At 37.2% G+C, this 27,949-nt stretch overlaps 1 protein-coding gene across 4 annotated transcripts in view; it reads right to left on the bottom strand.

Moving 5' to 3' along the window:
- Positions 1-27,949, bottom strand: part of LOC150084913 (poly [ADP-ribose] polymerase tankyrase-like) — a 1,170,388-nt gene that overhangs the window by 56,619 nt on the left and 1,085,820 nt on the right. For all 4 annotated transcript variants that reach the window (XM_090376702.1, XM_090376704.1, XM_090376701.1 and 1 more), the window contains 2 exons: positions 16,308-16,415; positions 4,487-4,686 (listed from right to left, as the gene is read on the bottom strand). In XM_090376702.1, the coding sequence (XP_090232828.1) occupies positions 4,487-4,686; positions 16,308-16,415 (308 nt within the window). The remainder of the gene's footprint in view (positions 1-4,486; positions 4,687-16,307; positions 16,416-27,949) is intronic.

The raw sequence follows: 27,949 nt of genomic DNA, 5'->3' as shown, positions 1-27,949 counted from the left end.
ATGGTTTGTTCTTGAAGTACATGATAGATTTTCAGATGTTTGAGTAGTCAAAAAGTCATCATTATTAGGCAGATAATCACTTAAGTCAGAGTTGTTCGGTTGAGAAAAGGTGATAGAAACCTTTTCACCTTGATCATGAAGACTTCGATTTTTTAGTGAAATGATCAAGTGCTCCAGCCTGTTTTTGAAGAGCTTCTTTTGTAGCCTTGCTATTTCTATTTTGCGCACCTGAGAGTTTCTTTCTTGATTCAGGAGTTTCTGCTAATTCTTTCATTATATTAAAATGAATGTTAATAAAATAAATTTAATTAATATATAAATACATAAAATGAATTATAACTTTGATTTAATACTGAATAACTTATCTGAATTATCTCACTAAGCAATGTAAAGAACCTCCTCGTATATGTACTGTCTGTTTTATGATGTCATACCACTTCTATATATTTTGAAATAAAAGCCATTGTTCTGACAATACAATAATAGTTCACACCTAGTATTGTTGCTCCAGATATCTGATACTGTGAAATTCCGTTGTAAAGAATAGCGATATAATTAAAAATTCAGTACAACGAATTTTTTTTACGGTCCTGGCATAAATCCATAAGAAATAATGTTAGATTTAGATGGATCTCGATGAAACAAAAAAATCATAATGAAAATTTCAATATAACGAATATTTTTATGGCAGAATCTGCTATTCTTCCTTAATTTTTTATAATGAACTGAAAATTATTGATGCAATAAAACAGAGTTATAAAATGTTTTTCAGTTCATTAGAAAACTGATATGGATCTTAAGTCAAGGTGCTAGAAACCAATAAAGATAAGACTTACAATGAGGCACCCATTACAATGAAGCTTTTAAGTTTTCGATATCCTTCGGTTAGTTGGAATTGAACTGCAGTGAATATGTGAAAATGTTGCGAAAATGATTGGACAAAAAAAAAAAGCAGTTTATTTTTTATAAAAAAGAAAAATTATCAAACAAGTTGAAAAAGAAATTTCACACAGCAGTTCATGCCTATCGTATTGACAATTCTGAAAGATGGAAGATTTTAAGTATAATAAGCAATGTACTGAAATAAACAAAAATGATTTGAAATAAATTAATTTTTATGTTTCTTACATGTATAATCAAAATCTGCATTCATTACATATGTTTAATAAACTAGAATCATTTCTTATTTCGAAGTAACGAAATTTCAGTATTCCAAAAAAATTTCTTGGTCCCTTTTGAATTCGTTATAACGGGATTTTACAATTCAGAGAAATGATGTGCTGATATGTTGACCATTGACAAATAAGCTTGTAATTCTGAGTGTGAAACAAGTAATTTAGCAAACATAAAAAATTGATTTCTGAGTTTTTCATTTTATTGCCTGTAATAAAACAACAGAGATAGACAAACGGTTTCTACATTTTGTATTTTCTATCTGATCCCTCGGCGACTTTTTTTTTTGTGTACATGAACAAATTTTGACTACAGGACAGCATCGATAGTAACCAAAATAATTTTAAAAGATAATTATATAATTTAATAAAAGGAGACACTTACCAAAGACAAAAGAATTCACTCTGTCAACACCACACAAATTGAAAAAAACACACACACACAGTTATGGTCAGAGTCGAGCACCCGCATAATTTGAATATGTGGTTGTCGGCGTGGCGTTGAGTGTAGTGCAGAGCATATACATATCTATATATGTTACTATTTACACACACACCTAAGCTGTGAATAGACATATGACATTTTTTTCTAAATAATTCAATAATAGTTTGTTTCCATATTGAGATTAAAGTCGTTATTTACTTTAACTTTAACTGAGATACTTTTATTAATTATTATAATAAAAATTTTGGCACCCCTATGCCCTGCTTACCAGGCTTACTGTGTTCTGCCAGCCCTGGATCAGAGTGCTGTTTATCTGCAGTTCAGGATCAGGGTGGAGAGCCTGTTGCTTGCAAAAGTGAGTGGTGCATTTCTTTTCTGCTAGTTGATATCCATTGCGTGAAATCCAGGATTCTATTTTGGTTACAGTTTGATAGTGTTCATACTTTGAAATTGAAAGGTTGTCCACATACATATAAGTTTCAAAAGTGTTCAGGAAATCTTGTGTCATGCTGCTAACTCAAACTGCAAATAGAACTGCACTAAGTATCAATCTCTGAGGGATTTCTTCCACCTGAACATGAGTTGTAGCAGTATATTTACAACTCACATTCTTGAAAAGGACACAGGTACAGGAAATTTTGAATTATTTTGGGAAAATGGCCCCTTAGCCCTAGAATTGTCTTTATGAAGCTATCATAATGATCCATAATAATACCACAATGCCAGATAGCATCAAATGCTCTTTCAATATCTAAGTAAACCACAATTAGATGTTGTTTCATGACAAAGGCATTGTGAATAGAAATTCAGCTTTGATGAGTATGCCCAGGGCCATTCTGTGATTCCAGGATACGTGTGAGTCTTATATGAACCATTCTTTCAAAAATTTTACCTACACAGCTCATAAGAGATACTGGCCTATAAGTTTTAACCAAGGAAGGGTCATTGGTCATTGCTGCATTTTGCTAAGGTGATAATGAAAGAATGGCACTAGAAAAAAGGATAGGCATTTTCAGAGAAGATCTGATTAAAGAAAATCAACAGGGCACACAAGTCCTCTTCAAGTAAATGTTTCAGTATAATGTAATGAATGCAATCTGGGCCAGTGGAACTACTGGATGATATATTTAATGATTCTTTAAGTTCTATTAATGTTGATTGTATGGGAGCTTGAGGTGCACGGAGAAGTTGACTGAATACCATTCTGCACTTGCTCTGATGTGCCGAAAGGAGGCGGCATAGGAGAGATCATACCGATCAATTCTGATAGTGCATTAACAAGTGTTTCAGGAACATCAGGTCTTTCCGTTTCTAGTGAAGTATTAGAGCAGGTGGTTGAAGGAATTTGTTATTTAGTGCCTGCATTCTTCTAAAAATGAGTCGTGTGTCAATGTCTTTCCATAAATCACATTTTGCTTTCTACCTAATTTGTCTTGCTTTAGCTTTAAGTCTTTTATAAGCAATTACATACACTGGCCAAAAATATACGAATATTTATATTAAGACAGACAGAGACGGAAAAAATACAAATAAATGAGAATAAATGCAAATAAAATGGTGATGTAGGGTGGTGATGGGGCGCACGTTTGGCAGGATTTAAGCCAATTTAAGAAATCAAAAGATAAAAAACAAAAGAAATCATTTTGGCCAATATTTAAGAAACAAAAGACAACTGTTTCTTTAAAAGCATCCATCTGTTTTTAAATGACTTAAAAGTTTTTAATGAATGGAAAGCAAGAGGTTCTTCCACATCTCAAAGACGTAATTGTGGCAGAAAATAACATTTGAATTCAACCAAGTCCAGAACTGCCCTGTTTCAATTAGTACCATGCAGAAATCAGTCATCTCGGGAAAAAAAATAGAAAAATCTGCTTACAGTCGGCGTGGACTGTGTCTGTTGATACCACTGGAAGAACAAATGTCATCCAGAGAGAGTTGACCTGAAGTGTGTATTAGATCTACTGCACCCTATAATTCTTTTATTCCACCATCTTTGATGGTCCCACATTCATCTGAATTCAATCCTACTGAGAATGTATGCTGGAGAGAGCTATTTGGCAGCAAGGTCCTCTTCCTTCAACTTTGTTGCAGCTATGGGATATTTTTCTGGAGTATGGTTACAATTAGATCAAAACACACCTTACAGAATCCATGCCATGCCACTCACTTCCTGTTATTTGAAACAAAGGTGGCCTGATTTGATAATGAATAAAGTTTTTATTTGTTGGCCAGCGTTTGTATGCTGCATGCCATAAATTCATCTGTTGTGGAATTTGACAGCTTAAATAAATTCAAGGCTGAACTAGACAAACTTTTGCAGTGACCAGATGGGAAGGGGGTTTTTTTGGCTGATGTGATGCTGTATAAGCTTGCTTTCTTGCATCATATGCCTCAACTAATCCTAATATCACAGAATAAATTAACTATAAATACAGTGATTAACTATAAATACAGTGATGTACTGTGTAAAAACTTAAATTTAAATACAGTGTACTGTATAATTTTAATTGGTGCACTTTAGATGAAATTATGATTTAATATGAAAATCAGTATTAACCTTTACTAAAACTAGCAGCTCTTTAAGACTTACAATACTAAACATTTAGGATGATCCATATATTGCAAAAAGTTGCACATGTATTTTAAACTTAGTTGTAATAATCAGTGCCAGTATAATGCCTACTTCTACTATACTTTTATTTATACTTTCAATAACCATAATCATTTGTTATTCTTAGTGTACTGGAGCTTGAGTTGCATTTCTGCTTCCTTGAGAAACAAAATAATGAAATGTAATAAAACCTTAAAATTACTAAAATAAAGGATGTTTTCTAGCCAGACCAAGAAAAAGTTTAAAAATTATAGTTACCTTTCCAAATAAGCTTCCAGACAATTGGACACCCAAAGGAGCAATTTGCAAACCACGTGCTAAGATTCCTAACAAATTAGCTGCTCGGCTTCCATGCCATAAAAGGAAATGATTTTGTACTCCAGATTCTTGTAGTTGTTCAAATTCTCCTTTCCTCTGCACTCTGAATATTGCTTCTACTTCAGGGTTATGAAATTGAGCTTAGGTGGAGAAGAAAAATATCTTAAACATATTTCATTTTTGTGTAAATCTTTTCATTTTATAACAATAGTGCAATCAAACTTTATACAGTCCATTTCGGTTATTTGGGACACATCAGGACTAGTGCATTTTGGCCCAATTCAGCGGCTGCCCCAATTATCCGAAGTTTCACGTAAATAGTTAAAAATACAATGTACCCCCCCTCTACAATTGGTTCACTGTACAATCAAATCACATTACGACGAACTCAACGTAGTAAAGTACCGTTCACTATACGATGTGCAGTAAGCGCTGGTCATTGTAATTACGTTTGTGAATTGTATTTTAATTCTATTAAACAGCGATTCTAATTAGTGAAAATAGGAGGAATATTATCCACAGGGTATAAAAGCAAAGATATATTAAGCATAAATTTAATTAAAGAATTAAATGATACGTGAAAATCGGAAGAATATACGTGATAATCGGAATAATTAATACGTACCGTAATATTTACATACAAACTAGTTGACATTTCTGTTCACTGACATCTGTGGGTGGGGGTTAAAATTTAAAACAGTAAAAAGATAAGCAATCAATGACAAAGAACATGGCACACACAAATTGCTAGTAACACAATATGCACAAGTGAGAACGGAGTAATGAGTTTCAAAGCTTTAAAAATAGGAATGAAGATTTCATGGAAGTGCAAACACATTTCACCATAATAACCCACAGTATTCCAGATGTCGGTATAATCGCAAATTCAGTAAGATCGAGTTTACTGTCCATTTATGATAGATTTCACTAACAGAAAAGCCCAATAAACAGGTGACTGCTAATTGTTTTTATTGTTGTGACCTACAGAATTTCGACTGAACCACGTGGTACCATCAGAGACAATCGTAGGGTAATCTCCAGTGCTGTGGTCTCCTGCCCCGATTAAACGGCATGCTGTCCCAATTAAGCGAAGTAAACCCTAGCTATTTTCTCGACTGGATTCTGTTTTTTAAGATTTGCCCCAAATAAACGGCTGCCCCGATTAACCGGTGGCCCAAATAACCGGAATCCATTGTATATGTTTTGTGAAACCTATTGAAACCTTTTATTTTATATTTATAAAACAACTTACTATTCAGTCTTAATAATAAAAAATTCAGAATGTTTTATTATTCTTACAATATTACATTATCTAATGAAACTAAACAAAATACATTCAGTATTACTAATTTTTGTTTCTAAAGAGGGGGAAAAACCCGTCACACTTATAGAGAGAGAGAGCAACTTGTTTTTGTGATCACTTCTTGTTCTTCTGCTATTCAGAGAGACTCATAGAATATTCAATTGCTTTTATTGAAACAAGCAGCAGCATTGAAAGCAAGATGTTAGGGATTTCAAGGGCTGCTGGGACTAATCATGAAATGAGTAAATACATGGGCTGTTTCAGGGTAATTAAGAGTAACAGGAGATGCATGTATACTTTCATGTACATCAATGCTAGGAGTACAGCTACTCTCCGACTTATGCAAGGGTTACATTCTGTGGGACTCTACGTAAGCCAGAATTTCCCTAAATGCTTATGCAGCACTCGCAAATTTGATTGAAGCAAAAAAGAAATTTTTGACGAACATGTAAATAGATTTATTTATTCAATTTTTTTATCTCATGCGCAGGAAAAATTACAGAAGTGTACAAAATTACAAAATTATAAAGTTACACAAAGAGAGAGGAGACAGGCATAAGACAGGAAGTTGAGGGCTGTGGAAATTTAGAAGGGGTTTTTTCCACCACATCACAAAATTTCTCCGCAGCTGCAGAATTGGCACTGGCAACTTCACTCCATACTTTAATGTTTTGGAAACCAGTGCGATGCTTGAACCTATTAAACCATCCATTGTTTGACACGGATTTGGCTTGGGGTACTTATCCTTAATATCTTCATAAATACTTCTTGCTTTTTGCTTGAATGCCCATTGGACTCAGGGGCACTTGCTTCTGAATCTGATTTTCTATCCATATTATTAATAGATTTTTCATCTTCGATATAGCACCTGAATGCTGTTTTGTGATCACTGTTGACCTTAAATGCATTGGTTTTTTTATACGAGCGCACTGTCCCTTAAAATAGTATTCACTGTTCAAGCTTGTTGTTTTGGATTTTAGGAGCATTAGCAACTAAGGCCATATTGCTCCGGGATATGCGATGGTCATTCCCTGACCTTTCCGCATCCTCCGTATTTGGTGGTGATGGGCTCGAACCCCGGTCTAATCAAGAAGCATGTGCTATGCACTGCTTCTTGAATGGTCCCTTCACCATTGTAATAAGTAAATAGGAATGAAGAGGAACTCATTTCATCATAATACCATAACATAAAAACCCACCGAATTCCAGTTATTATCGCAAATGCAATAAGATTGAGTTTACTGCCTGTTCACAGTATATTGCACTAACAGAAAAGTCCAATAAAAAAGTGCAAATTGTTTTACGGTAGTGACCTCCAGAAATGTGTTTTAGAAAAATATCACAAAGGCATTCAAAATTGATTCTTATAATGGAACATATGATAACAATGAAAGTGTATTCCAATTTCCATTATAAAAATGATCTTTTAGAGAGATAATAAATAGCTTAGTTATATAGCAAAAATTTCAACTTCCAAGGTCTGGGAACAAATTACCAAAAAAAAAAAAAAACCAACAACAATGTGCTATTGGGTTCACATTATGATATTTTCGTGATACCTCCATTTATTCCAGAAAATATGTTTCCACGATTTTTTAAGTTTGCACTGGCTAGCAAAAACTTATGTAAAGCTGAATTTCTGTAAGTTGAGTATTACGTAAGCTGGGGAGTGGCTGTACAGTAAATAAATTTGATGAATTTGAAATGCTGGTCAAGGCATCAAATTCAGACATTGTTAGGATATCAAAGATGTGGAATATCACTCAGATATAAAGGATACAGAATTTGAACATGTGGAGTACAATGTATACAGAAAGAACTGACAGGATAGGAGGGGAGAGGGGGTTTTCTCTGTTAAGAAGAACAAACTCTAAGGCATAGCATCCAGTTGATATGAGGTGGGGTTTTTTTTTTCTGTAGGAGCATTAGCAATTAAGGCCATATTGCTCCGGGATATGTGGTGGTCATTTCCTGACCTTTCCGCATCCTCCGTATTTGGTGGGCACGGGCTCGAGCACCGCTCTAATCAAGAAGCGTGTGCTACGCACTGCTGCTCCTGCCCACCTGGCTACGGAGGCGCCTAGTTGATATGGGTGGCCAGTACAATGTTGAGTCAGTTTGGTGTGACTTAAGCACTGGGAAAGCAGAAATGAGAAGAAGAGTGTGTTATAGGCCTAGTGCCTCTGATGAGTACACCGAGCAGCTGTATAGAGAAATAGAGTGGGCCAGTAAATCAGAATGTCTTATAATGTGGGATTTTAACTTTCCATATATTGACTGGAACTTGTGGCTTGGTTCACTTGCACACTACCAAGACTTTTGTAGAATTATAGGATGAATGGTTTCTACAGCAACATGTTCATGAGGCAACCAGAGGGAGAAATACTCTGGATCTGATTATCAGCAGTAATAATTCATGTATTAAAAATCTACAAATAAAAGAACCACTATGTGGCAGCGATCACAGTATTTACTTAGAGGTTTTTGCTTTAGTAGTTTTTGCAGCGGGATACCACCACCCAGACGGCAACTTCATAACTGTTTTGTCATCATTGCATCACTAGGGTACCTACTCACCCACCGAAGAAGGGCCAAATAACCCTGAAATGGTGCCGTCTGGGTGGTGGTATCCCGCTGAGAATAAGTAACAATAGTCTTCTCCTTTGGTGAAGCGTTACTTATTCGAGGCAATATCATGGCAACTCGTCGTGAAGGTATTCACAATATGAGTTTTAACTTAAATGATGCCATGTAAGCCTTTGCATATTTGTACTAATTCAGAGCTTAGCTGCATACTAATATGATGCATTTGCACTAACTCGAATGTTGTCTAAATCTCTCGCAGCCTGAGACTAAAGCCCTTAACACATTCAGTAATAATAAAATAATAAATAAATAAAATAAAATAATAAGAATAAAAATATAAAATAATAATAATAATTAATAAGAGAAAAAGAAATGGACAACCTATGTGTTTCCCTCCCCCCATAGGTAATTATCCAGCTGACCTTTGAATTTCCCCACAATGTCAACCTCTACCACCCATGCAGGTAACTTTTCCAGTAATTTATAACTCACTGGTTAAAATAAAACTTCCAGCAATCCAGTCTAAACATCTCTCACGTAACTTAAAATTATGGCCTCTAGTTCTAGAATCATTTATAACTGTGAAAATTTCATCCTCATTCATTTTACTTATGCCTCTCAGAGTCTTGAACACCTCTATCAAGTCTCCAATAAGTGCCTAGATTCCAAGCTCTGCAACCCACATAATCAGTCTTTCCTTATATGGATGCCCTTTTGCCAATCTCACCAAGCAAGTTACCCATTTTTGGATCCTTTCAAGAAGCACAATGTCTTTCTTTAGATGTGATATCCATACTTGAACACAGTATTCCAAGAGTGGTCTAACAATAGCCTTATATAGTGGGATTATGATGTCCTTATTTCTACTAGAAAATCACTGATAGGACACCGTGGACCTGCCTTGCAACCAGTCTACAATGCTTGGAGAACTTCACGTCTGAACATATCGTAATATGGTCAGACGAGAGTTCCTTTCCTCCACTACCCGCTTTAGTTCAACTCCGCCAAGTGTATGTTATTTTGGGGTTACTGATCCCCAGGTGCAATACCTTACACTTTGCTAGATTAAAGCATAGCTGCCATTTTTCTGACCATCCCTGAAGTCTAAGTCATTCTGAAGAAGCTCTGCTTGACAATTTATCATTAACTACTATACCAATCTTTACATCATCTGCAAATTTAGACATCACGTCCTCTATCCCTTCATCGATTTCATTTATGAAAATCAAAAACAACCGTGGTCCTAATACTGATCCTTGGGACTCTACTTATTACATCAACCCAATCGAGGAATAACCATTTATCACAACCCTCTGCCTCCTGCCCTGAAGCCACCCAGCTATCCATCTAAGGAATTTCTGTATGATTCCAACCGGTTCCAGCTTATAAAGTAACCGCTCTGAGTCAAATGCTTTGTTGAAATCCAAATAAACAATGTCAAAATTATTCCCTAAATCTAGCTCTTGAGTGACCCTGTCAAAATAGCTAACCAGATTAGTTAAATATGATTTTTTCTTTACAAAACCATGCTGAGTATCCACCAGAATTCCATTTCTATCTAAATGATTCTGAATTCCACCCTTGATCATTGTCTCCATGATTTTCCCTACTACTGAAGTTAGATTAACCGGCCAGTAATTTCCCACGTCATGCTTTGAACTGCCCTTATGTATTGGAGATACACTGGCACTTTTCCAATCCAACAGAATCATTCCCGAGTCCAGTGATGCTCTCATAATTAGCCTCATTGGTTCAATGCACTCACATGCCCCCTCCCTTAAGATTACAGGGTATATGCCATCAACCCCAGGAGCCTTACTGGCGTGCAGGGGCAAAAAATTTTTTTCAATAAATAAATATGAAATTTCAACATCATTAACTGCATTTTTCCCAACTTCACTGCCATAATTTCTCACTGACGTAAAGGGTTTTTATTCTGTTATTATCGATGCAAAGTAATTGTTGAGTTCATTTGCAACTTCAGCTGGGGGTATCTAATACTATCCCACATCCATTACATAAGGGTATGATCTGGTTTGTCCTTCTCTTCTTTGCATTTATATATGTGAAGAATTTCTTATTCCCCTCCCTTTGCTAGTGATTTCTCATAATCTGCCTTTGCCAGCCTAACCTTTTCTGTGGCACTATTACAGATCAATTTGTAACTAATGTTATAGACTTCAGTAATTTTTATTTCTCTGTAACTTTTCCATGCCACCTTTTTCTGCTCAAGTAATCTGGCAACTTCATTATTCGTCCAACTTGGAATCCTCCTAGTGGAGTATTTTTTTAGTGGTATATATGCATTCAAGGCTTCTGTGATTAATGGTTTAAAGGTATACCATAATTCAATTGCATTTGCTCTCTGTGAGATATCTATCCAGTTAATAGAGGCCATGTAGCATCTTAAGCAGTTGAAATTTCCTCTCCTGAAATTATAATTGATTCCTTTTCCTTGAACTACTGCTACCTCTCTGTTCACTGTCCACCGTACAACTCCGTGATCACTTCCTGCTACTGGTTCCTGTACTGTCAGCCCTATTATGTCATCTGGTTAATGGGTGATGATGAGGTCTAGAGTATTCTTTTCCCTAGTACTTTCCCTGACATGTTGATATTAATAGCAATCATCTAGTTGATTTAAAAATTTTCTGCACTGCTCAGAAAACTTAATATCAGACTGCACAATTATCCCCTGGTCCTTTTCATTCTCTACTGTCAGTGTAGTACTACACAGTTAATACATTACTCTGGGGTTACTGCTTCCCATATGCAGTACTTTACATTTGTCAATGTTAAACTTCAGTTGCCACCTCTCAGCCTATCTGTTCAACTTTTCTAGAGCCCATCGCAGCAGCGTACTGTTATTAGTGTCATTAACAACCCTGCCGACCTCCATATCGTCTGCAAACTTAGACATTAAGCCTGATTATACCATCATAAATATCATTAATAAATACAGAAAATATCAACGGACCCAACACCTGGGAGACTCCACTAATAGCAGTGTCCACTGATTACACTCTCTGTCTTCTCCCACTCAACCATCTCTTTATCCATAGCAGCAATTCATTTCCAATCCCACACTGCTCCATTTTGTGCAGCAGTCTTCCATGTGCAACAGTATCAAAAGCCTTTCTAAGATCCAAATATATGATATCAAAATTATTCTTTGCATACAGTTCCTTTGTGACCACATCATAGTATTCAATCAAATTGGTCAGACAAGACTTCCCCTTTAGGCTGCCTCCACAGCCAGGTGGGAAGGAGCAGCAGTGCATAGCACATGCTTCTTGATTAGACGGGGGTTCGAGCCCGTCGCCACCAAATATGGAGGATGTGGAAAGGTCAAGGAATGACCATCGCATATCCCGGAGCAATATGGCCTTAGTTGCTAATGCTCCTAAAAAACAAATAACTAACTAACTTCCCCTTTACAAACCCATGCTGTGTCCGAGCTATAGCTGAAGCCTTGTCTAGTTGATCCTGCAGTGCTTCTTTAACCAGTGATTCCATTAATTTCCCTGGAAAACAATTTAAACTAACAAGTCTGTAATTACTTGTGTCACCCTTTGATACTCCTTTGTGAACTGGAGTCACATTTGCACATCTCCAGTCAATGGGTAGCTCACCTGAGTCAGTCTCATAATTATGGCTAAGGGTTTGCTTACCTCCTTTAATATAACTGGATAGATCCCATCCACTGAGGTTCCTTTCTTATGTTTATCTTCAACAATTTCTCCTCCACTTTGCTCTCAGTTATTACAAAATCATCTAGCTCATTGCCAGAGTTAAATTCACCTCTGGCATTCCCCTCCCTGAGGAATGCAAAATACTCATTTAGTTTATTAGCTACCTGGGCAGGATCATCAACAGTTAAACCATCGATATCAAGTGGACCAATCTGATTCGTTCCCTTCCTTCTGGAGTTTAAATCGTAAAGAACTCTTTGCTGTTTTTCTTTGCATCCTTTGCCAAAGATTTCTCGTAATCTGTCTTTGCTTGCCTAACCTCCTTTGTGACTTGGTTACAGACCAGCTTATATCTATCATAGGCTTCCATGTCCAAGAGTTTCCTGACGAGGCTATGGGGAGCCAGATGTGTTTAAAGCTGCTAAATGAACTTTTTTATTTATTGATTTGAAATTATTGTTTTTGTACACGGTTTGATTTAAATTTAGTAGTATAGCTTTTTTAGTGATTTGCTGATTACATTGGTGCATTTATTTTTTACTCGGCCCTGTAATTGCGTATAAAACCACAGCTGATTTCTGCTGGCATTGTATCGATACAGCAAATATTTGTAGTTTTTATGTAACTTGTAGCAGTGTAATCACTATCAGGCAGAGGATTATAAATCATAAATTACAGCACAACTTACATGATTTAATAATTTAACTTGTCACATAGATTGTAACTTAGGACAGTAATATTCATAGAGCTTTTAATATACATATAAGCTGACCTTTGAATTTCCCCAAACTGTCAGCCTCTACCACCCATGTAAGTAACTTATTCCAGTAATTTATAACTTATAACTTAACCTAGTTAAAGAATCATTTATAACTGTTGAAAATTTCATCCTCATTCCTTTAACTTATGCTTCTCAAAGCTTTAAACACCTCAATCAAGTCTCCTCTAAGGTGCCTAATTTCCAAGATCTGCAACCCACATATTTGATATCTTTCCTCATATGGACATCCTTTTGCCAATTTCACCAGTAACAAGAATAAGAGGTGCTAAAACTATGTGAAGGAGAAAAGAGGGTAGTATAGAAATGAATTAGTTTCTCACTACATGTTTGTAAAACTGATTGCTCATGAGAAATAAAACAAAGAATACATGAAAGTAAAAAGGAACAGAAAGAGAAAAAAAGGGATGGTTCGGACAGTTCTGGGACAAATTCCATTCCTATAGAAAGGACTTTGAACAGAGTTCTGCGAGTATGAATCATGAATTTAAAGACAGCTATACACATACATACATATAGTGTTCTCCCCAGGACCTACTGAATGGGTGCACTGCCCACTGATTTCAATCAATATTAATTCGAACATACTTGCAATCGAAGTCAATGCAACAGGAGCATATAATGTTAAATTATGCAATTAATTTTTGCTCTGGATCACTTAAGTCACATTTATAAATAACAGAAAATTTTATAATATTGTGAAGTATTACACTTCCCCACCTGGCTATTTCATAATGCCACCCGGCTGGCAAAATATTCTGGGGAGAACACTGATATATATGTATATACATACAGTAAACCCCCACTATTCGCGGTCACTGATTTAATATAAAATGAAACCTACAAAAAAAAAAATGTGAATTTTAAAGCGCCGTGAACATTTTCCGCCATAAAAAAACATGAGCGTGGCTAAAATTATCTTCACTGGTTAAAACAGCGCTCGGTGGGTGGGGGGAGAGGGGTCACAAAATCGCGAGCGTGGATGTTTCTCGCCAATCCTTGTTCAATATGTGTTATGCTCTTATCATGGAAGCTTTCATTGTTTGCTTTTAATTTATATGCTACAAAAGTGATAAATCTACCGTTTTGCGGTGTAAAACAGACTTTTTCGAGTGTGTTAATGGAAGAAAGTGACTTTATTGTGGACAAGTCCTTTCTAACCCGCACAAAAATATGGTTACGAATAACAAGGGAAATGTGAAAAGATCAAAGAAGGTGATGACATTAGCAAATAAAATTGAGTTATTAGATAAAATTTCTAATGGTGAAAGTGTCTCCTCAGTGGCAAAACATTATAAAATCAATGAGTCAACGATACGATCAATCAAGAAATCGGAAGAAAAAATCCGACGTAGTGTCCGTGAAAACACACTAATTGCTTCAAAAATTTGCTCTGTAACTCGTGATGTTAAATTAGAAAAAATGGAAAAAGCTTTAAATCTGTGGATAGAAGACCAAATTCAAAATAAAATTCCATTAAGTTCACTTATCATTCGTGAAAAGGCAAAACTCCTTTATCAACACTTTAGCGAAACTGGTGATAGCACTGCCGGGATAAGTTTTTTAGCTAGCAAAGGCGCTGGTTTGAAAGATTTGTTTGAAATTTCTAATAAATATTACATTTAATATTAAATTGTTTCTTATTTTCATTTCGATGCCATATGCTTGCATTTCACTACGTACATAGTCATATTATGAAGGTACATATAAATACATACATAGACAAAATTTTAGACTAGTTTTTCTTATATATTTCATTAGTAAATTAATAAGAGGAGTTTACCTCAATATAGTACGTAGAACACTTCCGTATGATACCCTCCAGAAATTAAAACGGAAAAAACGAAAAAATCGACAATGTGTCTCCTCAGTGGCAAAACATTATAAAATCAATGAGTCACTTTAATGTACCGGTAAATTGTCGATTTTTTCGTTTTTCCGTTTTAATTTCTGGAGGGTATCATACGGAAGTGTTCTACGTACTATATTGAGGTAAACTCCTCTTATAAATTTATTAATGTTATTATCAACGTAGAACATATTGAGTATTACAGCTCTGATTCATACTATCTTATATATTTCATACTTTGGAATGGAACCCCTTTATTACTATGGGAGCCATAACTCAGTATTCGCGTTTTCGGTATTCGCGGCATTTCTCAGGAACGTAACCCCTAAATGATCTATATTCATGTACAGGCATTCTGCAGAATCCATTCATAGGTAGCCTTCCACAGTGTAAGACAGTAAAAGAACTAGGTGTATATTAGACAAAATGTACAAACTCGGAAGGTGAGATAAGGGAAGAAATTAAAAAATAATTCGTGTATAAAAATTTTATTTTTTTTATAAAACATATTTTTCTTTAATTTTCTTATACTTATTACTCTTTACTATTTGACATATCTACACTTCTTTGCTCTCTTTCTTTTCTCTTCTACTTTCACCTATGTCCAATTACGCATATCAGTTATATTCATTATAGTCACTGTACGAAAAAAAAAAAAAAAATAAATAAATAAGTAGTAACGAATGGGCCTGGAGTACTGGGGTCCATAGTTCAAATACAGATATATACAGTTATACCCAGTTATTTATTAACAAATAAAGTACAAATAAAAGTAAAGTACAAAACCAGTAGTTTTCGGAACGCGTGTCCCTTTATCAACTGTACTTTATTTGTTAATAAATAACTGGGTATAACTGTATATATCTGTATTTGAAATAAATAAGTATATAAATATAGTTGTATATTGCACCACCCTAGCATTGTTTTCAGGGGGAAACCACCAGAATTGCATGAAAAGATGAGAATATAAAGACTTTGTTTCAAATGTAAAACATGCCACAGAAAAGTAAAATAAAAAATAATAATTTAAAAAAAAAGTGAATTAGGGAGAATTTAGTAAAACTATAGAATTGGTATTTTCTGTCTGTCAGTGGCCCCACCCACGAATCTTCCTTCCATTTTCACTTTATCCCTCTTTTATATAATATTTTACACACACACACACACACACACACACACACACACACACACACACACACACACACACACACACACACACACACACACACACACACACACACAACCCACCCAAAACTTACCATAAAATTTCACGTTTCTTAATTTACAGAGTAAATTCAGAATAGGAAATATATTTTCTTACCTAGTGTGTTTATATTTTTTAGTCTTTCAAATATACTTAAACTTTATCATTATTACTCAAAATTATGGAGAAACAAACATCTATTGAATATCAGGTTCAAGATACAACTAAACTGAAAGATTAGATTACTTTAAGAAGACATTTATTTCAATCATTATGCTGAGCAATTAAAAATTAAACATTTGCAAAAAATAAGGTGCTTCGCTAATGTATACTATTCTGAAATACTAACCTGTATTATGAATATACTCTAGTATCATTTGGGCTTCTTGTCCAGTAGAGTCCAAGAGTTGCAATTTGCAGTCTAAACATCTATAAACATAATCAGCAGGATTAACCTCTGCAAAAAAAATCAAACGAAAATATGAAATTAGTGAAAAATTTCACATTTACTGATGTTTATTGAAGTTATGGTTACATAATTAATACATAATTCCAACTCCTCTTGAACTTCATGCATTTGTTGGGAGATGGGTAATTATGTGAAAAGTTCTTATTAACAAGGAACCTGCAATTTTCAGAACTGAAGTGTTTCATAGTATTCAGAGATAGTATAAGAACCCTTCTGTTCCCTTGTGTTTTCTATCTGTGCTCCTTCCAACAGGTCCACATCCTTCCTAACATGAGACTTCTAGACCTGTATGAAATACTCAAGTTGTTGTGGCCTAACCATTGCACCATACAACAGGATAACCACCTCCTTATTCCTGCTAGCAAAATTTCTGTACATCAATGACAAAACTTCATGAGCTATCTTCGCAGCCTATCTGTACTACTCAGAGAACTTCATATTTGTTTACACAATTACTCTGAGGTCTTTTTCATTCCCCACTACCTTGGGTGCAGTACCCCACGTAGTTGGTATGTTAATCTGGGATAACTGCTAAACTTCGAATGCCACTTCTCGGCACATCTGCATAATTTTTATAGATCTTGTTGCAGTAGCATATTCTGATTACTGTCATTAACCATGCTGTTTACTATCATATTAAGAAGGCATATCAAGCAAACTTAGCTAGATATACCTTCACTAATATCATTAGTAAATACAAAACACAAATGAAGGGCTCAGCACTGAACCTTGGGGGAATTCCACTAATAACATCAGTCCAAGAAGAGTAGTGACCACTGATAACCTGTCTTCTCCCACTCAACCATCCAATTTGTACAACATTCTTTTATAGCCAACAGTATCAATTTTTTGGCCAATATCTTTGATGGCCAACAGTATCAACACTTTTCTGAAATCTAAGTATATGATGTCAAAATTATTTTTTGCATCCAGTTCCTTTGTTACTGTGTCATAGTATCTAATCAGATAAGCCTGCCCTTTAACAAATCCATGCTGTGACTACAGTCTAACTGTATGCCTGTCTAGCATTACTTCTTCTTTAATCAGTAACTCCATTATTTTTCTTGGAATAGAAGTCCAAGTAATAGGTCTGTAATTACCGGTGTCACCCTTTGATCCATCCCCTTTCTGAATTGGGAATACATTTGCACTTCTCCAGTCCACAAGGACCTCCCAAGAATCCAAGGATGCAGGGGCGTTCGTAGAGTATGTGGTGCCCAGATGCCAATCTCAATTATGCGCCTGGGTGCTAATTGAAATTTGGTACCCCCCCTTAAAATTTTCTTAATATGTGTATGTAAGTTTCAGGTTTTCGGGTGCAATGCACCCTCAGGATGGCCCGCCTCTGCAAGGATGCACCCGTGATTATGGTTAAAGGGCCGATTGGGCTAGCTGGGTGGGTAAAGTGCCTGCCTGGCAACCCAAAGGTCGCAGGTTCGAATCCCACCTAGGGCTTGGATCAGAGTAGTGCAAAAACCTTGGGAGGTGCATTATGGCCACAGAAGCTGATACGACGACAACTAACAAAAAAATAAAAAAGAAGAAAGATGGTTAAAGGGTCATATTGTGCTCATTGTCTTCACTATGTCTGTCCGTCCACATTGCAACTCGATTCCCAGTGGATGGATTTTCATGAAATTTTATATTTGTGCTTTTAAAAGATTTGTTGGATTTGGCATTCCAAATTTCATTGGAATCGGAACAATAGCAATTATTACTTTTTTTCTTGTCTTCATGCCATAACTGCCTGTGGATTGATTTTCATGAAATTTTACATTTTTATCTGTTAAAATGATTTGTTAATCTGTTCCAATTTTCATTAAAATCAGACAAATAAAAATCTGGCAATTATTATTATATTTTTTTTCATGCATATCACATTAGCTATATACCATATATTGTAGCTGAAGCACTGGAAATTATGTTTGTTGCCATTCTTTGGTTGGAGGAATGAATGGGTAATGTGGCAGTGTGCAGAAATGAAAGTTTTCTTGGTTTATGCATAAAACTCATTGCTTTTTTGGTAATTTTTTTTTGTTATAAACTATGAATTATTACTATTTGCTAATACATCTGAAATGTCATGTACTGCAACATACATTAACTAACTTGTTTATCTTCAACAATTTCTCTTCTACTTCCCTGTGAGCTATCAAATCATTTAGCTCCTTGTTAGTAGTTGATACACTTCTGGCTTCCCCATCCCTAAAATATTCCTTTGAAAGTAGATGAAAAATACCTATTCAGTTTGTCATCAACCTGAGCAGGATCATCCAAAGTTAAGCCATTAATATCTAGTGAGCCAACATGATTCATCCCCTTCTTTGTAGTATTTACATAAGTAAAGAAGTCTTTGCTGCTCTTCTTGAATAATTTTTCAATTAGAATAAAAAGCTTTGTAGTTTCTATGATTACTTCCCTGAATGCTCCCCATTTAGAATTTGTGGTTGGCATTGTCATCGTTTGGTCCAACCGAAAAGAATTTTAACTTTACAGTAGTTATCTTTACCATGGCAGATAACACGACAGGTGACTCTCAAAAGTAATGTTCCTGTGTTAACTGCTAATTAATAGTTAAAAACCCAAATTTTTTTTACCTTCCTAAATACAATCAGACTTTTACAAGAACAGTTTCTGAAGTGGTTTTTTTTTTTTTTTTTTAACTTTTGTACAGAAATTGCAGGTGAAAACCTGTCAGGTGGCCAGTCATCGTCTGTGCAATTACTTGGCTTTTGCTTGAAGACTAATGTGATACCAGACAATTGCAGATGCCATGTTTTTTTAATGTTTCAATTTATTTGTTTATCTTCTTCCCTTAGTTCAATAAACACCCATCTATAGTCTTACCCTAGTTGTGTTTGAAAGAGTTAATTTTGGTTTTGGAGAGAAAAGACAGTAACACGAAACCCAATATTCCCTTTAGAAGGCTCTTACACTGCAAGGGCCAAGATACACATTTCAAATTTCATGCACATTGAATTTGAAATCAACTTGAAAATGCAAGTAACTGATAATGCTGAATATACACCGATGAGTCAAAACATTATGACCACACACGTGCAGCCAAATCAGCTCATACCTGGCGAGGCATGGACGCTACAAGATTTCTAAATGTATCTTGTGGTATCTGGTACCAACACTTAACCTGCAGATCCTTTAACTCCTGTAAGGTCCATGGTTGAGACCCCGTAGATCGGAGTTGCTGTTTTAACACAAACCACAGATGCTCAATAGGATTGATGTCTGGGGAATCTGAAGGCCAGGGCAATGCCTGGAAGTATTCCTCCTGTTCCGCGAACCAGTCTCGAACAATCCGGGTGGTGTAGAATGGCGCATTATCCTGCTGAAAGATGGCACTGCCAGAGGGGAAGACCGTTGCCATGAAAGGGTGTACCTGGTCAGCAATGATGTTAAGGTAGGTGATACGGAGGTGGTATGGAGTCTGCTGATGAGGCTAGTAGGGGCCAGACGTGTTCAAAGCCGCTAAGTGGATTTTTCTTATTTATTGATTTGAAATTATTGTTTTTCTAAAACTTTTGATTTAAATTTAGTAGTATAGCATTATTTTGTGATTTTCTGATTAATCTGGTGTATTTATTCTTTACTCGGCCTTGCAATTGCATAAAAGTATCGGTAAGGGTATCCACGTGTTACAAGTCGCAACTCCGCTGAACGAGAAGTTTTTTAGCCATATTTAGCCGCTTATTGAATATTTTTTACATCAAATTATTTTTTGTAAGTAGCTTATAGACCTAGTAAGGATCGTTAGTTTATTCTGAATTGAGACAGCGAGATTTGAAAGTTAATTAATACTTTTTTTTTTTTTTTTTTTTTTTTGATTTGGTAGTTGTTGGCGCATCGGCTTCTGTGGCCATATTGCACCTTCCAAGGTTTTTGCAGTACTTTGATCCAAGCCCGAGGCGGGAATCGAACCCGCGACCTTTGGGTTGCCGGGCAGGTACTTTACCCACTCGGCTAGCCCGGTCGGCAATTAATACTTAAGTGTCCATATATCTTTACCGTTCGTAACTTCCCGCCGTTGTCTTTATCATACGATCGTTATATATAGAACCTAGATAGCGTTAGTATAGTATAGGTTATAATATTTTCAGTGATCGGTAAAATCTATTAAACTTGTTGAACTTCGTTGGCATTTAAATTGTACTTTTAACTAAATACATATACCGACTTAGATTACAAACGTAACATAATTAATTAATACATAACTGATACGGAAGTTATATAAAGGGAACTCGGAGATAATTAATACTTGACACTAAAAAATATATATCCCGTTATAACTGTGTTGGGAGATAAGTTAGGGTTATAAACTGAAATTGAAATTTTATTTAAATTAAAAGAAATCATGACTCAGACCAGAGCAGCAAAACAAAACGCTCAAGCTAATGGAAGTGCTGTGGTTCAGAGGAGAACTGAGGGGGGCAGTTGCCTTCTGAATCACAGCCTTCTAAAATGCACAGCTTGCATGATGTTTGTGGAGCATTCATGTACGGGACATGATATTGCCATGGGGGATGTCTTTGTGTGTGTGTGCGATGCAAGGAGTGTATCGAAATCAGGCACCAACTCAGCATTCTTATGGGCCTATATGAGAGCTTGAAGGAACTAAATTGAGGGGCCCATCAAGCTCTCAGCTGCCCACATCAACGCCACAGCTTGCACTTGGTCGTCGCGCAACACAGCGGCAACCCCCAAGGCAGAATGTGCTGGTCCCAAAGGAACTAGTAGTTGTTGGTGACTCTATTGTCAGGGAAACGGGGAACATGCTTTGTAAAAAGGATAGGTGGAACAGGACCAGGGTATGTCTGCCAGGGGCAAAGGTTGATGACGTTGTAGAGCAGATATCATCTTTTAAGGGCACAAAAGGTGATATAGTTGTACACGTTGGCACTAATGATATCAAGAGTAGGAGACCGGCAGAATTGCTTAACAAGTACAGGTCACTGTTGAAAAAAAGCCGTGAAATAGGGTTGAATTTGAAAGTGTCTGCAATTCTGCCCAGACACGATAGGAGGGAGTATATGATGAGAGCCTTGTCGATCAATTCGGCCCTGGAAAGATTGTGCAAGGCTCAAGGGTAGAATTTTTTCAGCCTGGACTGTACTTGTTAACAGGAGAGATTGCTTCTACAGGGATGGGATACACTTAAATAGAAAAGAGGCAAGAATATTTGCTGATGCTATCGAGGCAGTGTTAGGTGGATCGGAAAACTGCTAGCTTGGGGGGAGACAAAGATGAATAGATTAACAGTAGCCACTGGCAGAGGTGAAAGAGATTCTTGCACTGCTTCTATTGGCATGAGCAGAAGCCTGAAAAACAAGATGCAGGATATTTCAGAGACTGCCGGGAGTCATTGCGGTACAAGTAAACACATGGGTTGTGTTAGGGCAGCTAAGAATACAAATAGGTGCATGTATACATGTGTGTACACTAATGCTAGGAGTTTAGTAAATAAATTTGATGAATTTGAGGTATTGCTCAAAACATCAAAGGCAGATATTGTTGGGATATCAGAGACGTGGTGTCACACAGATATAAGGAATGCAGAAATGGAATTTGGGGAGTACAACGTCTACAGAAAGGACAGACTGGAGAGGAAGGGAGGAGGGGTTATGCTATTAGTTAAGAAATACATAAAATCCAAGGAAGTGAAGCCAGTGGACATCGCTGGACAGTGCAGTATCGAGTCAGTTTGGTGTGACATAAGCATCGGGAGATCAAAATTGAGAGTAGGAGTGTGCTATAGGCCTAATGACTCTGATGAGTATAATAAGAAACTGTACAGGGAAATAGAGTGGGCCAGTAAATCAGAGAGTCTTATAATGGGAGATTTTAATTTCCCAGATATTGACTGGAATTTGGGGGCTGGTCACTCACACACTAGCAAGGCTTTTGTGGATTTATTGGATTATTGTTTATTGGATCAGCATGTTCGGAGGCAACTAGAGGTAGGAATACTCTTGATTTGATTATCAGCAGTGATTCTTCATGCATTAAGAATCTGCAGATAAATGAACCACTAGGTGGCAGTAATCACAGTGTGCTGAAGTGGGATTTACTCAAAGAGGTAACTACCATTAGGAGTAAAGGGAAGGGTTATTGCTTTCGTAAAGGCGACTACGATGGACTGAGACAGTATTTAAATTCTATACAGTGGGACCAACTGATGATGTTACCAACAGCAAATGCAAAATGGGAAGCATTCAAAGAACTTATCTTGGAAGCTACTAGGCTTTACATACCAACTAAGAAATATTGTTCAAGGTTTAGGCCAATGGATGTCAGATGAACTGATGAGGCATATGGCAGAGAAGAAACATGCATGGGATACATACAAATTAACACATGACACAGAAGCCTATGATAGATACAAGTTGATCTGTAACCAAGTTACAAAGGAGGTTAGGCAGGCGAAGGCAGATTACGAGAAATCTTTGGCAAGGGATGCAAAGAAAAACAGCAAAGAGTTCTTTACTTATGTAAACTCTAGAAGGAAGGGGATGAATCAGATTGGTCCACTTGATATCGATGGGTCAACTGTTGATGATCCTGCTCAGGTAGCTAACAAACTAAATGAATATTTTGCATCGACATTCACACATGAGGAGTTATTTAGCGAGGGGAAAGCCAGAGATGTATTCAACTCTAGCAGTAAGCTAGAGAATCTTGTAATAACTGAGAGTAAAGTGGAGTAGAAATTGTTGAAGATAAACACAAGAAAGGCATCCGGGGTGGATGGGATCTATCCAGTTATATTAAAGGAGGCAGCAAAGGAAGTAAGCAAACCCTTAGCCATAATTATGGCTAAGGGGAGGTACCCACAGACTGGAGATGTGCAAATGTGACCCCAATTCACAAAGGAGGATCAAAGGCTGACACAAGTAATTATAGACCTGTGAGTTTAACTTCTGTTCCAGGAAAATTAATGGAGGCACTAGTTAAAGAAGCACTGCAGGATCATTTAGACAAGACTTCAGTTATAGCTCGGACACAGCATGGTTTTGTTAAGGGGAAGTCTTGCCTGACCAATTTGACTGGATACTATGATGCAGTCACAAAGGAACTGGACGCAGGGAATAACTTTGATATTATATACTTGGATCTTAGAAAGGTTTTGATACTGTTGCACATGGAAGACTGCTGCACAAATTGGAGAAGTGTGACATTGGAGGCAAATTGCTGCTGTGGATAAAGGGGTGGCTGAGGGGGAGAAAACAGAGAGTGGTAATCAATGGACACTGCTCATCGTGGATTAATGTTATTAGTGGAGTCCCTCAGGGTTCAGTATTGGGTCCATTATTGTTTTCTGTATTTATAAATGATATTGATGGTGGTATATCAAGCTTAATGTCCATGTTTGCAGACGAATCAAAGGTTGGCAAGGTTGTTAAGGACACTACTGACACTATGCTACTGCAACAGGATCTGGAAAGGTTGAGCAGATGGGCTGAGAGGTGGCAAATGAAGTTTAACATTGACAAATGTAAAGTACTATATATGGGAAACAGCAACCCCAGAGCAACGTATCAACTCTGTGGTACTACACTGACAGTGGTAGAGAATGAAAGGGACCTGGGGGATGGTTGCACAGGCAGATATGAAGTTCTCTGAGCAGTGCAGATGGGCTGCAAGAGTAGCTCATGGTGTATTGTCAATGATATATAGGAATTTTTCTAGCAGGGATAAGGAGGTGATTATTCCCTTGTATAAGTCAATGGTCAGGCCACACCTAGAGTATTGTATACAGGTCTGGAGGCCTCATTTCAAGAAGGATGTAGAGCTGCTGGAACGAGTACAGAGAAGGGCAACAAGATTAGTGAATGGTACAAAGGGGTGCTATTACGAAGAAAGGCTTAAGTTTTGCAAATTACAGTGTCTGGAGACTAGGCAACAGCGAGGTGATCTGATAGAAGTGTATAAAGCCTTGAATGGTTTGAGCATGCTCAATGCTGATGGGATTCTTCCTCTCGCTCAGAATAATCACCTGAGAGGGCATAAATTCAAATTGAGGAAAGACAGATGTAGGATAGACGTGCGGAAATTTGCCTTTAGCCAGCGGGTGGTTGGTTGGTGGAACAGACTTCCATCCCTTTCGTGGAAGTTGATAGCCTAAATAAGTTTAAGGCTCAGCTGGACAGGTAGTTTGAACGAACAGAGGGGTGAAGTGGAAGTGGTTTTTTTTTTTTTTTTTTTTTTTTTGGGTGATGCTGCATAAGCTTGCTTTCTTGCATCAAATGCCTCTACTAATGCTAATGCTAATAGACATCAGAGTGCCTAGCACATGGATGACTGGCCCCAGGGCATCCCAACAGAATATTGCCCAAAGCACGACACCACCGGTTTTGTTTTCATCCCATGGTGTATCGAGGTGCCATCACTTCCCCAGGTAAACGATGCACACGTACCTGGCCATCCACATGGTGTAACAGGAAATGCGATTCATTGGATCAGATGACTTCCTTCCAATCACTCAAGGTCCAGTTTTGATGCTCGCTTGCCCATTGTAAGCACTGTCACCGGTGAACTGTGGTTAGCATGGGCACTTGGAGCGGCCTGCAGCTACGCAGTCCCATTTTCAGCAGGGTTCGATGTACTGTGTTGTGACATATCACTCCCATAACCAGCATTCCAATTACCGGTGAGTTGTGCCACAGTCGCCCTTCTGTTACCACGTGCCATCTCGAAGAGACTTCACCCACCTTGAACATCGATGAGCCGTGGTTGTCCAACACCTTGCCAGCAGTTCGTGGGTTTCTCCTCCTCGGACCACTTTCGGTAGGTACTAACCATGGCTGACCACGAGCTTCCCGCCAGCCGTGCTCTTTCTGATATATGTTCTGACCCAGTCGTCTGGCCATTACAATTTGGCCTTTGTCAAACCCGCTTAAGTCTGCTGCCTTTCCCATCTGAAGAAAAGAGTAACAACAATTAACGGAGCTCAGTATCGGGTGTTTTTTATATTGTGTCCCGACCTGCGCACGTGCCATAGTTCACCTGCAGTTGCTTCGATTTGCATAACAACTCGCTGGTCATAATGTTTTGACTCATTGGCGTATGTTTTTTAAATTTTTAGATCATATTTATATACATAAGTAGAAATATATGCCTATCTGATATTCATGCAACTAAGTCTTTTTTTTTTTTTTTTTTTTTGCAATTTTCCAAGGCATTTTTTTGAATTTATTTTTTTAATGAAAGGTAAACATGGGACATTTTAAAATTTTCAATGTTTATTAAAACTTAAGAAGTAAATCACAATGAGTACTGTGATCTATTAAGAAAGAATGAAATACTGGCACTGTTTAAACAGAATTCTAAAAACCCAAAACATTTTCCAAAAATTAACAAGGAAGCTGGGCACCCATGAAGTGATCTGCCATAATCTATGATATATTTTGGGTGCCACTTCCACTGGGTTAAGATAAATTCTAATCAATATATGATCACTGCACTTAGTGGTTCCTTTATCTGGAGATTCTTAATGCAAGAAGAGTCACCGCTGATCATCAGATCAAGAGTATTATTGCTTCCTCTCTAACACATTTGTGTATAAAATAGTCATCCAATAAATCCAGAAGTTTTGCTACTGTGAGTGATCAGCAAGTCCAAGTCAGTACAGGTTGAGTATCCCTAATCCAAAATGCTTGGGCAGGAAACATTTCAGATTTTTTTGGATTTTGGAATACATGGCATGGTGGAGTTGAAGTAAGGGGGAAATAAAATTTAGATTTCATGCAAAAAATTCAAATCTATTTATCAAAAAAAAAAAAGTCTCTGCTTCCAAAAGGAATATAAATGAAACAAACAAACAAAAAAAAAAATATATATATATATAAATCCTACAAATACAAAGGGTACTAGGAAAGTTTTGCAATATGACGCAACAATGAATCACAGAAAGCTGCTTGTTGCTGCATGTTGAGACATGTTCATACGTGCATAGTAGCCGCCACGCCAAGTCGATGGGCTCAGTTATTCATTAGTAGTGAGAGTGTAAAGTGCTTGCGATGGCATCGTGGTCACGAAATGAGATAAGGACAATTTTGCGGTATAATTTCGTGCGTGGTTTAACCGTAGACCAGTGCTTAGAAGAAATGACTCTTGCACTAGATGATGATTGTCCACATCGTACAACGATATTCAGGTGGTATAGAGAATTCCAAAGGGGAAATTTCACTCTGGAGGATTCTGAGAGGCCGGTAAGGCCACGAACGTCAGTTACCGAGGAAAACGTTACTGCTGTGAGGAAAATGCTTGACGAAAACAGGCGAGTGACCTACCAACAGATAGAGGATACTTTGGGCCTAAATGCACCAGCAATTCGTTCGATTCTGCAAGATCATTTGCACGTGAAGAAACTTTGTTCTCTCTGGGTGCCGCATCAACTGACTGAAGAACACATGACACGACGTGTGACTTGGTGCCGGGAGATGTTAAAAAAGTTTGATAAGGTACAATCTCGGTATGTGAACAACATCGTGACAGGTGACGAGACTTGGCTGTACTATTACGATCTGCCGACCAAGGCTCAAAACAAAGTTTGGGTCTTTGATGATGACGACACACCCGTAATTGTCAGAAAATCCCGATCTGTAAAGAAGAAAATGATAGCTGTATTTTTCAAATCGAGTGGAATTGTGGAACGTGTCGTTTTGGACACGCAGAAGACAGTCACAGCTAAGTGGTATACTGAACAATGCCTGCCTAAAGTCATTGGATCTATGAAGAACCTGCGGCCAAAGTCAAGAATGGACACCTGGTACCTCCATCACGATAATGCTCCAGCTCACCGCGCCAAAGCCTGCACCGAATATTTGACCATGACAGGACTGAAACTTCCCGAGCACCCTCCCTACAGTCCAGACCTTGCTCCCTGCGACTTTGCACTGTTCCCGCATGTGAAAATGAAGCTAAAAGGGAGGCGGTTTTCCAGTGATGAGGACCTTCTACGGGCTTGGGACAACGAGTGTGCTTTACTCTCTAGTGAAACTTGGCAGAACTGGTTTAAAGATTGGTTTCGAAGGATGGAGAGGTGTATTGAATGTAGAGGAAATTACTTTGAAAAAATTAAATAAACAAAGCTGTATTGCAAAACTTTCCTAGTACCCTTTGTACTAATTCAAAAGTCATATTTCATGCAAAAAAAAAAAATTCCTTTTTATTTACCATCTTGAGAAGGAACATCACAAGTGGTCGAGGTCCAAGCATTTGCAACAGCATCCTTCAGGTTAAACTCCTGGAAACCTTCCACACCCACGCCACTGTTCAAGAAAGTGTTTTTATGTTTATGCTTCACACCTCATTGATAAGGATATCCTGGTCACATGGCTGAATTAATGAAGTTACATTTGGGGGAAAGTACATGGCATAAACATTATTTTTGATGAACATTTCAGCTGTAGGATGAGCAGAACAGTTATCAAGAAATAACAAAATCTTGCAGTCATCGTTGAGTCCAGATTCCCTGCAGTGAGCACAAGCTGCTAGTACAAAATGTTTGT

This window comes from Mastigoproctus giganteus, chromosome 6 (genome assembly GCF_048544385.1).
Source record: "Mastigoproctus giganteus isolate SK-2022 chromosome 6, ASM4854438v1, whole genome shotgun sequence".
NCBI classification, from domain to species: Eukaryota; Metazoa; Arthropoda; class Arachnida; order Uropygi; family Thelyphonidae; genus Mastigoproctus; species Mastigoproctus giganteus.
This window is presented reverse-complemented; position numbering and strand designations above follow the sequence as displayed.